The following is a 13,153-nucleotide window of genomic DNA, read 5'->3' on the forward strand; positions in this document are numbered from 1 at the left end:
TTAAAAAAGTATGCTACATATCTTTCTCAGTGTCCTTTGGAGAGCATATTTTACATCTTTGTTCCTCATACTGTATATCAAGGGATTTAACATGGGGATAATCAATGTATAAAATATGGAAGCCACTTTATCAGTGTCGAAGGAATGCCTGGACTGGGGCTGCACATACATAAATATCAAAGTCCCGTAGAAGACAGTGACCACTGTCAAGTGGGACCCACAGGTAGAAAAAGCCTTGCGTCTGCCCTCGGCTGAGTTCATCCTGAGAATGGTTATGAGGATGAGCAGATAGGACACAAGAACAACTAGAAGAGAGGAAATCAAATTAAAAGCTGCCAAGACCAGAATAATCATTTCAATCTCATGAGTGTTTGAGCAGATCAAAGATATCAAGGGGAGACTGTCACAGTAGAAGTGACTGATGACATTGGGGCCACAGAAAGACAAAGTGAAAATCTTTATGACGACTAGAAGGGAAACAAATGTGCAATAGCAATAGGGAATTGCCACTAGCACATTACACACCCTCTGGGACATGATGACAGTGTAGAGAAGAGGCTTACAGATGGCCACATAGCGGTCATAGGACATTGCAGACAGAATAAAAAGTTCACTAATTATAAACACAAGAAAGAAAGCTAGCTGTGTAGCACAAAGATTATAGGAGATTATGTTTAGATCTACAACAAAATTTATCAACATCTTGGGTCCCACAGCTGTAGAATAACCCAGGTCCGTGATAGCCAGGTGTCTGATAAAGAAGTACATGGGAGTTTGTAGCCTGGAGTCCACTGTGGTGAGGATGATCATGCCCAGGTTGCCTACCATGGAGCTCATGTAGATGACCAGAAACAGTCCAAACAATGGTGCCTGCAGTTCAGGGCGCTCAGTGATACCCATCAAGATGAATTCAGTCACTACTGTGAGGTTTTGCTTTTCCATCAAGTTTTATTAGAAAATCTCTCCTGAAAAGAGACACAATAACAAAATTAGTACATTCAAATAGTATCACCTGAAAGTTATGCAAGGTAGTGTTTTCAAAACAAGTCAAACTTTCAATTATAAAATATTTAAGATTAAACAGACTTTTATAAATGAATATATCTAGAAATAGAGAAAAATAAATCAAATTTTTGCAACTAATGTGACTTTACTCACAGAAGCAAATCTTTCATTGTCTGTACTTATTTTGATTATAGTAATGAGATGCAAATCTGCTATTTTATAATGGATAGATAATTGGTGCAGAAAGATACACACACATATTAATGCAAAAGAATACTGATAACAAATGAAAAAAATTGTGACAATCTTGTTAGGTGAGTGAGTGCCCTAATGTGGATCATGGACATGGTTATTAAGTCTATACATATGCAGAGGAAGACAACTACTGTTTTCCATTTAGCTTCATAAACATTTTACTGCAACAACTCCCAATAAATTAGTGGGCATTGAATTTCCCTCTTTGTGTGTGTGTGTGTGTGTGTGTGTGTGGTGGAGGCATGTGTGTATGGTGTGTCTATGACCATATGTATGGGAATACGTTGCCAGTGTGTGGGAAGAGGAACGCTTGAAAAGGAAGGGTTGTGGTGATCCCGAACCATATAATTACCTTGTTATAATTTCATAATTATAATTTGCTACTGTTTTAAATCATTATGTAAATATTCAACATGCAGACTGCTATGAAAGATCCCCTTCCCCTAAAAGGGATTTCAACTCATAGGTTAAGATGTATATCATATAAATATGAACCTTGAGAAGTATAAAGAAATCAGAGGAAATGAGGAGAAATACAGGTTATTATCAAAAGAGAGTTTTGAAATTCCCTTTGGACTAATGGGCAAAAGATTTCAAAGGGAAAAATGTTGAAAATTATTTTATTTGTATTTTGTCTTTTATTGAAAATATTTTTTTCTCATGTAATATATCCTGATTACCATATCTCCTTCTTCTACCATCCCAGTTCCTCTCTGCCTCTTCTTCCATCTAGATCTGCTCCATTTTTGTCTCTCAATAGAAAACAAATAGGTTTCTAAGAGACAATAATAAAATATAACATCAGAAGATAAAAAGTATCAGAATTGGAGAAAAAGAAATAAACTTCTTTTCCAAAATAGGAAAAGGAGTCCAAAATAAACTTCAAGAAACAAATACCTGTTCAGGAACATACTCTGGAATCCTTTAAAAATACTAAATTTTAAAAATTATTTTGAAAACATCACCAAAGAAGGTGAGTCACTAGTGCAAAAATATGAAAATGAAATACTGAAAATTTACAGCTTCAAATTTTGCCACATATACATATATATAATGGTTTCACACATTATACTTTCACATATATATATGCGTGTGTCTGTGTGTGTGTGTATGTATCTGTATGTGTAAAAACACACACATATATAAATGCATATGACACTTATGCATCATCTCTTCCTATCATGTTTGGCTTTCATGATAAATAAAATAATTTATGTTTATAAGCACATGCATGTATGCAAACAAATATTCTCTAAGACAACATGAATTACATGTTAACATGTTGCTTACTGTCTCATCGTATTTCAATATATTCAAATATAATCTGAAAAAGGAGGCATAAAGGTAAAACAAGAGAAATCCAATTGTTCCTCAGATATCTTGGGAGGCATAAATCACAAAAACTTCATCAGAAATAGTCACTTACATGTGATGACAAAACCCGAGCAAACTCAGTCATTGCTTTAGATTCTGGACATGCAAACTGTCTGTCATTGTGATCTGGAATGAAACTTCTCTTGATTCATCCGTGTGTTGCTTAAGAAGTTGAGTACAATTTAAAGATTTTTTTTCACGTTTTGCAATTCCCCCTAAGGAGATGCCATGCAATTTGCAGATTATCCCTAAAGCATTTGAAATATTAATGAAATGCCAGGAACTTAGTCACTAATTGCCGGAAGCAAAGGTATATTCATCTGTGACTTTGTGCATTTAGTAATTGTCTATGCTAGCAATCCAAATTTAGGGTTTTGTATAAAAGAAGCAATAGTGATATCATAAGAAGGTAATATGTTTATATTTACTGTAGAATGCTTTAAAAAATTTAAAATATGGAAAGTGCTTTATTTATTGACATATGATTAGACAAATTAAAAGTAAATACAAACAAAAATATCATTCAACTTAAAGAATGCAATATGTGATAATAAAAGTTGAACCTGGATACTATGGTGCTGAGTGAAGCAAACCAGTGCAAAAAGACAAGTACTGGGTAACCCTATGCAACACAGTGCGAAGAATAAGGACACAAACTTGCTTAATCTGAAGTTGGAGTTCATAACATGACAAAGAAATTTTAACTTAAAATATACTGTATAATTAAACAAGTCTCTACTGTTTTGTAATAAAAGTAACAGGAAATGAAAAACATTTTGCAGGTTATGATAACATATTTTTGTATTTATACAATTTATGTGTAACAGAAATTTACATTCAAAAATTACCTATTTTTCAAAATTTATTAAACTAAAGACATTATATTAATGTTAAAAGTCCTGGTAAAGTTTTGAAATATAACTGTGTGTGTGTTTATATGTGTGTGAAAATACAGGCTTGCATGTGACATGGCAAACATGTGGAGCACTTTGTATTTCTCCTTGATGGAAACAGTCTTCATATTTGCTCCATATTGTAAATCCCAAATTAGTTTGTCCATAAGTACCTGTGGCTTCTTCTTATCCCTCCCATATCACTGTCAGAGCAATTAAATTATATAATGTCTATTAGTTTTGTTTCCTATAGTAGAATATAATTGCTTTCCAGATGAATAAAAATAATTTAGTGTTTATATGTATTAGTCTGTCCATGTTTTTAAAATAAATTTAATTTTTATTTTGTGTAAGTGTGTGGATGTGAGTATAGGAGGGTGTAGAGGCCAGAGGCATCAGGGGCTCTTGGAGCTAGAGCTAGAGTCAATGTAGACCTGCCTTACAGAGAATCTGGAAACCAAAAAAAAATTCCTTCACAGAAAAGCAAGGACTCTTAACCTATAACTTAGTGTTTATTTTTCATCTTGTGAGTCTTCCTTTAAATGACTACTTAAATCATAATAATAGTTATAAATATAAAAATAGTATTTTGTAAGTATAGTTGTTTGTAAACACTCTCCTCTTTGATTTCTGATTGTCATTCTATTTAGTTATTTCTTTTGCAGAATGGGTAAGAGCTATACTGTTGTTAGTTATTAATTCCATATTCACAAATTCAGGATAAGTATTACATAATTAACATAAATCTAGATAATATTTGTAATATACTCCCAAATGTCTTACTCTATATATGTCTTCTCCCTTTTGGTACTGTTTCATGTCTTTTGTTGGTCTGTTTGTATTGAGTCTGCATTAATTCATTTATATAGAGAAAATTTTCTAATTCTGATAAATATATACATTTCTAATAACTTTCTTACTTTTTTGAAAATGTTTGTTGTGGCCATATTTGTGCTAGAAAAGAACTATATTTTATATTCCATTTTCTCATTATCTGTATGTAGTCATCATCTTTTTTAAATTCCTTCCTTCCTCCCTCCCTTCCTTCCTTCCTTCCTCCCTCCCTCCCTCCCTTCCTTCTTTCCTTCTTTCCTTCCTTCCTTCCTTCCTTCCTTCCTTCCTTCCTTCCTTCCTTCCTTCCATTCTTCCTTCCTTCCTTCCTTCATTCCTCCCCCCTTTCTTTCTTTCCTATCTATGTTTCTTTGTTTCTTTCTGTCTGTCTTTATATTTTGAACATACCTAAACTTTATTTAAAAAGATTTTATTAACAATATTAATCATGGGGATTAAGAGAAAGAGGTAATCAGGAAGAAACATACCTAAGAACTCACTTATGGGCTTCTCAAAGAAGAGTCATTCAGTATTAAATCTGCATCAATTCAAGCCTAAGTAAGAATACTTATATGATTTACATTTGTGGTTGATGAATAATTTGTAGTATGCCCTCTCTTAATGTCATGATTTTATTATTTATTTGGTTAACAATTTAAATCTAGTTACTGTGTCCATATATGTATGAATGTGGGATTCACCAACTAGAACGTGGGAACCTACCAGAGGTCACTCCAAAAAAATAATAAAAAGAATTGATTCTCTTTCCTCTGTTTGCTATCAGCTGCTAAAAATTCCTCATGAAAACATGACCTCAAGATCAACCACCCCATCTTGTCAGAACATTGGCTGACATGATCTGGTAAAGGTAATTATGACTACTGTCAGTCCAAGAGTGTCATTTCCAAAGACAACATTTGTCAGAATTCTACCTCATTTTTCTGTTCTTCTGTTCTTTCTGCCTCTTTTTTCTCAATGTTTTCTGAGCTTGGGTGATGGGGGCTTATTGCATACGTTCTATTCTTGTTCAGTACCCAGTCTCATAGTCTCCACACTTTGAGCCGTTAAGCATCTGTGCATTTACTGCTATTTACCACAAAAGTCTTCTTTAATTAAGGTTGAGAGCATTGGAGGTATATGCGTAAAAATATAAGCTATCATGAGACAAATTGGCATCATAACCATTTAGTGACAGCAGATTCTACCCTAAAGCCTATGACTCCTTCAACCATGGGGTTTTGGACAAGATTACAAGACCAGGCATGAAATTTCTTCCTGTTGATCCAGCCTCACATCCAGTCAGAAAACAGTTTTTGTTCCATGAGAGTCTTATTTCTGTTGCACCACTGGGCACATCTTATCTGGCAGATTACTGTTGCTATATACAGTATCCAGCTCTGTTTAACCACTTATTTCACTTTTTTCCAACCGGCCCTCATAATATTTTCTGACAGTATAAACCTAGCAACCTTGAAGGGAGTTTCTCAGTCCATAAGAGGTTGACTTTTCTATAGTATACAACTTAAATATGTGATATCTTCAGCAATAGGAATTTATTTGTTTTTTATTTTTTATTAATCTATACATTTTTCTCTGCTTCCCTACCTTTCTCCCCACCCTTTCAACTCTCTCCCATGGTCCCCATGCTCCCAATTTACTCAGGATATTTTGTCTTTTTCCACTACCCATGTAGATTAGATCCATGTATGTCTCTCTTAGGGTCCTCATTGTTGTCTAGGTCCTCTGGGATTGTGATTTGTAGGCTGGTTTTCTTTGATTTATGTCTAAAAAACACTTATGAGTGAGTAGATATGAATATTTCTGGGTCTGGGTTACCTCACTCAATATGATGTTTTCTAGGAATTTATAATGTAGTCACAGTGGGCACCAAGGACAATGACAGTAGCCCTTATTGTTTTAAAGAGTACTGATGCCTCCCTTGCTGATTCCTGATATTCATAAGGAATATCTAATACCTTGTTTTGTGATTTCCATTTCCTACATATTCTGGTAGTGATAATATCTGATAAAATAATGTTCAAACTTAAAATTTGAAAAATATCTTCATCATCATCTTCTGATAATTGTAGAAGACAGTCTCACAGGAAACTCCGTGGTCCTCTTACTCTTGCAGCCATTGGATCATCCCCTCCCTTTCAACAAGGTTCTCTGAGTCTGAGGTAAATGAGTTGTATTATAGATATATGTATTAAGGATGGACTCCACAACACTTTTTTTGTGTGTTTGATTGTGTTTTCTTTAATAATAGTCCCTTCTGTTTTAAAGAGAAGTTTAGTTTAGGAGTGAACATAACATTTATCTGTTGGTATAAAGACAAATGCTTATAGAGTTTGTTAGTGTTTATGCAGAATTATATATTAGTGATTGCAGATTTTCCTTTAATTTCAGCAACATGTCTGCTCACGGGAGACCTGAGCAAGCATGAAACCAACGAACACACTAAACTGGGCAGAAAAAATCCATGAGGCCTTAACCATTCACAAAGAACTGTAAGCAACCGAGGAAACCTGGGATTAGAAAAAAATAATCTTCCTCAGAAAAGAACACACTAGTTTGTTATTCAGAGCCAAATGGTCATCACTGAAAACGGGCATATGAGTAAGCATAAACAATGTGATAGAAAAAAATGGACAGCGATATCATGGAAAGCACTATAAATATATGTATCGGAGGATTCTGTGTTTTCCCCTGTTTTTGTGCATATTACTTTTGGGTGACTCCTATGGCAAATAAATTTATTTTTAGGATCCCAGTATTTGATGGGTTTCCTTTGGTTAAAAAAAAGAAGAAGATTGTTCATTTATGCTGTCATGTGCCAAATGAAGCCAAAGTTTGTTTTCTCAGCACAAAAATATCAACTTTAGTAAGCAATGAATTAGGCATTCCTCTTTTCATCTCCATACAACTGTAATTTACACTTTGAGAGCTTTCTAAATAGTATTTAAATATGACTAAGTCTATGTTGTAGCATTTGGATAAATCATTTAGATTAGTCCAACCAAAATATCCTCCATTCTTGGGACCAAATATTATCACAAATTCTTTTACCCATAAAACTAAACCCAAGGGTAAAAACAATCCTTATCATGGCAAAGGAGCATCAACCTCTCTTGTGTTACTGTTATTCCTTTTATCCCTCCTGAGAAAAGGTATTTGGATTTGGATTGGATAGCTGAGAATTAACATGCAATATAGACAATAGATATCACAGCATCATTTTTGGATCTATCCTTCTGTATCTCTGCTGTTTCCCCAAAGTGTCAGATTCATGTGTTAGGGTTTTGATGTCTCCACAAATCATTCCTATACTCTTTATCTTAGGTCATCTCCTATCTTCAGACATTTCATTTTTCTAGATGTCTTTGGAATGCTGTCCTTGTCAGATACATTTTAATGGAAGTCATTTGGGACTGTGTTTATTTTCTAGAAAGACACATCCTGATGTTAACAGACAATCTGGCTCTTTCTATTGGTTAGTTTCTAGATCTTTCTATTTAATATATAATTTCGATTATACCTCCTTCCGGACAAAATACTTTTGAGCAGCAAAGGAAACATTTTTTAATATGAAATAAATTAAAGTAAATATAGTTAGAAGCAGGATAGTATTTGGAGATTTTGATGGATGTATTTATTCTGTTTTTTGAAGTATTTGTTATATAAGTATTTGGTGATGTTCCACAGTAGTTTGAGCTTGTGGATTGTAAGAAATTCACATAGAATGATTCCATAAACTGCAAAATTATCTGAAGTGTTTAATGGTATAGACAGGGCCATTACCAGTTTTTACTTGTTGTGATAGCCCCAAAAACGAAAAGACGTATAATGAATGACTAGTGGCATCTAATGTTTCCCTCTGTGAGAAGAAGCAACACCATATTAGAAAAGGTCTTGACTGTTACATGAAGATATTTTTTTAAAGTAATTTTATTAAATTATAAAAGTTTCCATTTACGCCCCTCTTCCCAACACCCTCCCATTCCCCCCCCCTCCCTCTCCTCCTCCCTCTTTGTCCCTAAAGGCAGTCAGGGTTTCCTGCCCTGTGGGAAGTTCAAGTTCCTCCCCCCTCCCTCCAGGTCCAGGAAGGTGAGTATCCAAACAGACTGGATCCCAAAAATCCAGTATATGCAGAGGAAACAAGTCCCAGTGTCATTGTCAATGGCTTCTCAGAAAGACTCCGGGCCAGCCACATTCAGAGAATCCGGCCACATTCAGAGAATCTGGTTGGATCACGTGCTCTTTCAGTCGCAGTCCAACTGGCCTTGGTAAACTCTCATTAGATCCGACCCCTTGTATCAGTGGGTGATAGCATCCCTCGCAGTCCTTCATCATTTTCTTCGTCCTTCTGCTCCTCATTTGGATCTTGGGGGGCTCAGTCCGGTGCTCCAATGTGGGTCTCCGTCTGTATCGCCATCCAACGCCAGATGAAGGATCTCTCTGGGAAGAACTCCTAAGCAGTGCCTACATGAAGATATTTTAAATGATACAATTCTGAGCTTTGAATATCTGTTTGCCAAATGGTGTTAGATTTTAATCCCTGAAGACAAATTGCACCAGCAGATGGCAACAGGTTAAAAGACAAACAAGAGGAACAAGCCCTGATAACTTGCCCCGCTTGCTCAGGGAGGTAAAGAGAATTTTGAGGAAGTAGTTCATGAGAATTTTGAGAAGATTTAGAAGGAAGAGTTAGGGGTGAGGACTAGGCCAGCACATCAGCTTGGGTATTGTTGGATGTCAATGGATCTGGCAAATTAGAACAAACACGAATACAAGTTATGAAAAGCTGCTGAGTTATGTTCATATAGATGCCTGAAGGAAGCGAAATAATTCTGAAATAGCACTAGCATTTGGGTGGGATTTAATTTTTGTAGTTTCTAATGGAGAAACTATTTGAGCACAATGCACAGTTAAAATATTCAGTGGTTGGGGGATATCTAATAATCATCCTACATATTATTCAGTGGCATAATAATTTCTGTAGGTCCTTTACCAATAAATTACTTAGGATGTGTCCTTACATTATTAAGTCTATAATGTCTTATAAATAAGGAATTACAGATTGTTGTGGAGAATTATGGCATACATAAATTTATTTAATACCATTGCCTTGTTGAATCATTACCACAGTAGGACATGAAGAGGAAGGACTGAAAAGGAATTGATAGGGGAGAAAGGGATTAATACTATGAGCTACTGCCTTAGCAGTAGCTTTATTTAATAACCTGCTGTGTTTCAGGTGTTATTTTTCTCGTAGAATTTAACCATGAGTCTCCAGAAAACATCTTGAAGAGTGGGGTCCAGTCCTTAGTAGCAGAAGGCAAATAAGAGCATACCCAATCAATAGTGCCTAAAACCCTTTGTAAGTAACTGAGGTGTATTGTTTAGGAAGTTTTAAACTAAGAGGAAATTGGCAAATTTACTGCTGAGTAATAGTATATCCTAAATATTATAAAATGGTTGATGTTGTATTTTATCTGGAGCCATGGTTAATTTTTGTTCTCTTAGTTTCCTCTGTCATGAAAAATAAATATTTTTAAGTATTGATGAATTGATTGGAAGAGGAGAATGTGATCCACATAATGAATGAAGAATATCCCAGGAAATCTAATCAGCACCAGTTTAAGTGCTTTATGTACAAAAGATTGAAATATAGTAAGGCTTTTCCTCTTCCCTGTGGTAAAATCTTCTATTGATATCTTGTCATAGGCTGTTGGTCATTTAAAGTAGGGAGAGAGATTGTAAAATGTTCGTTATCATCAGGATGGAAGGGAATAGAGAAAAAATCCTTTAAATCAAGGATAATAATGTAATGATCTTATGGAATCAGAGAAGGAGCAGGGAGCCATGGCCAGAGGGACCCCATTGTTTTCATGATAAAATTTACACTCCTGAAATCATGTAATAATCAAAATTTATTTTTGTCCTTTTATGAATTATGAAAATAGTGTTCTAAAGACTAATCAAGAGCTCTATATGTTTTAACAGACATTTTTCCTGTACTAGGAGTTGGGATGGTTTTAATTTACTCATGAAGGATTCATTGGGCAATCCACATGGAATCATTAGAGATTCATCATACTTTTAATGGTTGAACAAAATATATGAATAAAATATAATGATTTTTGTAGCAAAAGGCACAATAAAATTTCTTATTTTGCTAAAATTTTTAGAGCATTATTATATGAAGGCAAAGTAAGCTTTTGTTAACTATATATCTGACTTTAAATAAACTTCAAAATAAATCTATCTATTTATTTCTTTATTTCTACAGACATCTACTATTTTGGCCCTTTCTATCTTTCTGCTGTATTTCTGTGATAATCCTTGAACCTTGAGGAATGGGACTTTGATATAATTCTTTCATTCAATGCTGAGTATTCTCACGTTCTCTTTATATTAACAAGTTGTGCATCTTTTTATTTACTGCTAAATACTACATAAAGAATGAATTTATTTATTTAAAATAAAAATAAAATAAATGTGATAATCTTGTTTTTAGCTACTTGCTTTAGAAGAAACATTGAAGTCATATATAGAAGGTCAAAGATTGTCCTTATAAATGAATTAAATTTGTACTGAGCATAATTGCAAATTTAGTTCTGCACGCATTAACAAAATTGATACCTTAAAGGTGATTGAACATTAATTTGCATCTCCTAACTCTCTTTAACAGTTAGCACATTAGTAAATTTTATAAGATTAGGATTTTGCTATAGTAGTATACTATTTGTATTTTAATAAATAAATCCTGTCTGAAGACCAGGGGCAAAACTAAAGCCACTACAGACCAGGAAATGGTGGCACACACCTTTAATCGCAGAATTTTAGAGACAGTGGCAGATGTATCTCTGTCAGTACAAGGTTACCCTGGGCTACACAAGATCAATGCAGAAACAAATCCAGGTGGTGGTATCTCACCTCAATCCCAGTAGTAGGGAGTCATGCCTTCAATCTCAGCACTACAGGAGCTTTAAAAGAGAAGAGATGAATTTAGCTGGCTCAGTCTATAGCCACCCAGCCTTGGTAGAGTTAAAACTTTTTTAGTGGCTTGGCTGCCTTGCTTTTCTGATTTTGGGGTTGAACTCCAATTTCTGTCTCTGGATTTTTATTATTAGTGATACATTTTGCAGTTTTAGAATCTTAGAGACATACATCTCTAAGTTAATCTTTGCTAACCTGAGTACATCTTTATAAACTTAGGAATTTATCATTATACAAAAGCCTATTCTAATCCAAATAATAATAAGCAGAGGGATTATTAGGACTCAGAAATGTTGTAAGTGCTTAATTTTAAAATGACAGCTGTAACTGGTTCTTACTTTCCTCCTAGGTATGTTGTTTCTGCTAATGCTTTCTGTAGATGGAGGTGCCAGCAGTTCAATAAAGCTGTCATGCGTCCATAGATTAAATTTGGTTTATTACTGTATTATTATTTTTATTATTATTTTAAACAAGGAAACTGAGCTGAGAGAGATCATTAAGCCCTTCTTTTCCACTTTTGCCTCCTTTACATTTCTCTTTCCAAGCTATTCATGTACCATTCATTTCTACTTTCTGTTCACTAGACACCTTCTCAAGTACCTCATTCCAAACTTAAATGTTACCACTACTGTTCTTGTTTACTCTCAAGAACTTCATGGTAAGGAAACATGGATTTCATTGCAAGAAAAGGTTCTCTCCTTTCTTCCATGGACAAAAAGTCATTAACAGACTTAACTAGCTGTGAATACTGAGAGATAAATTAATGGTTGGTCTAACAGGTCATGCCCACTCATTCAACAGCTGCATGGATGGTGTGGGAATAACCAACTGCTTTTTATTTGACTTAAATTCCTCTCCAAAACACAAGGCTTATGATTGGGATTGTTAGCTGTCAAAATCTCATGTCTTACTATGTTACAGACCCTATGGTAGAACCTATGACTATTATTCTCCTAAAAGGATATGGCAAAAATCGATTCCTAATTACTTATTTCAGCAATCTTACATTAGTGAATTTCTCAGCCTCCATAAAACAAGATTTTTGGGGCAGTAAGTAGCACTTAATAAAGAGATACACACCTGGTCAGTATAGAAAGAACATGAGAATATTCAAGTCTCCCTTTCCTCAAGGCTTAGGGATTATGGCAGAAAATAGTAGAAAGATTGGAAGAGCCAGAGTCACTGGATGTCTGTAGAAAAAAAAATACATTTTCTGGGATTATAGACATTACTGTTACAAACATGACATGACAGCACCTGGGTCTGCTGCACTCACTAATCTATGCAATCTCAAGCCAGACAAAAATTAAGAATGGGGAATCCCATAGCCGAGAAGCTATTGCTAATCAGTCGCTTTTGAGGGAATGAATATAGTTAACCTTTGAGGGGTGATTCTCAAAGTAAACTGACTCTCCACCCACTGGATGGATGTTAATCACCAAGAGCTCCTCATCTAGGTGTGAGACATTGTGCTCACACATCATTGCTATGCTGTAAACTAGCACAGGTCTTAGCATGCTGAGCTTCAGTTGTCACAGGTACAACTGTCCTGTTATGTTTAGAAAATGCAGTTGACTTGCAATATTCCAACTCATGTTCTTCACTCCTTTGCTACCCCGCCCCCTTTGCTAAGAACCCCGACTGTTTGGATGCACTGAAATTAGTCCTATGTATGAAATTTTCAGCTTCCTGTGGACACATTAAAACTCTAAAAGAGGACAAATAAGTGACTTAATTTAAAACAGAAATATTTGAAAAACAAACACAAACCAAACACAAACCCAGCTGATGTC

The 13,153-nt window shown here is 34.9% G+C and overlaps 1 protein-coding gene across 1 annotated transcript; it reads right to left on the bottom strand.

Moving 5' to 3' along the window:
• On the bottom strand, window positions 1-942 carry LOC125407612 (olfactory receptor 8K3-like). Its single transcript, XM_048445302.3, has one exon. It carries the CDS (start codon window positions 940-942, stop codon window positions 1-3), a length of 942 nt encoding a protein of 313 aa, XP_048301259.3.
• Window positions 943-13,153: the final 12,211 nt, after the last annotated feature.

Source organism: Myodes glareolus, chromosome 6 (genome assembly GCF_982192425.1).
Source record: "Myodes glareolus chromosome 6, mMyoGla1.1, whole genome shotgun sequence".
Lineage (NCBI taxonomy): Eukaryota > Metazoa > Chordata > Mammalia > Rodentia > Cricetidae > Myodes > Myodes glareolus.

Bases quoted from the DNA above. Each gene is read 5' to 3' on its own strand.
- LOC125407612 (XM_048445302.3), bottom strand. From the start codon at position 942: ATGGAAAAGCAAAACCTCACAGTAGTGACTGAATTCATCTTGATGGGT.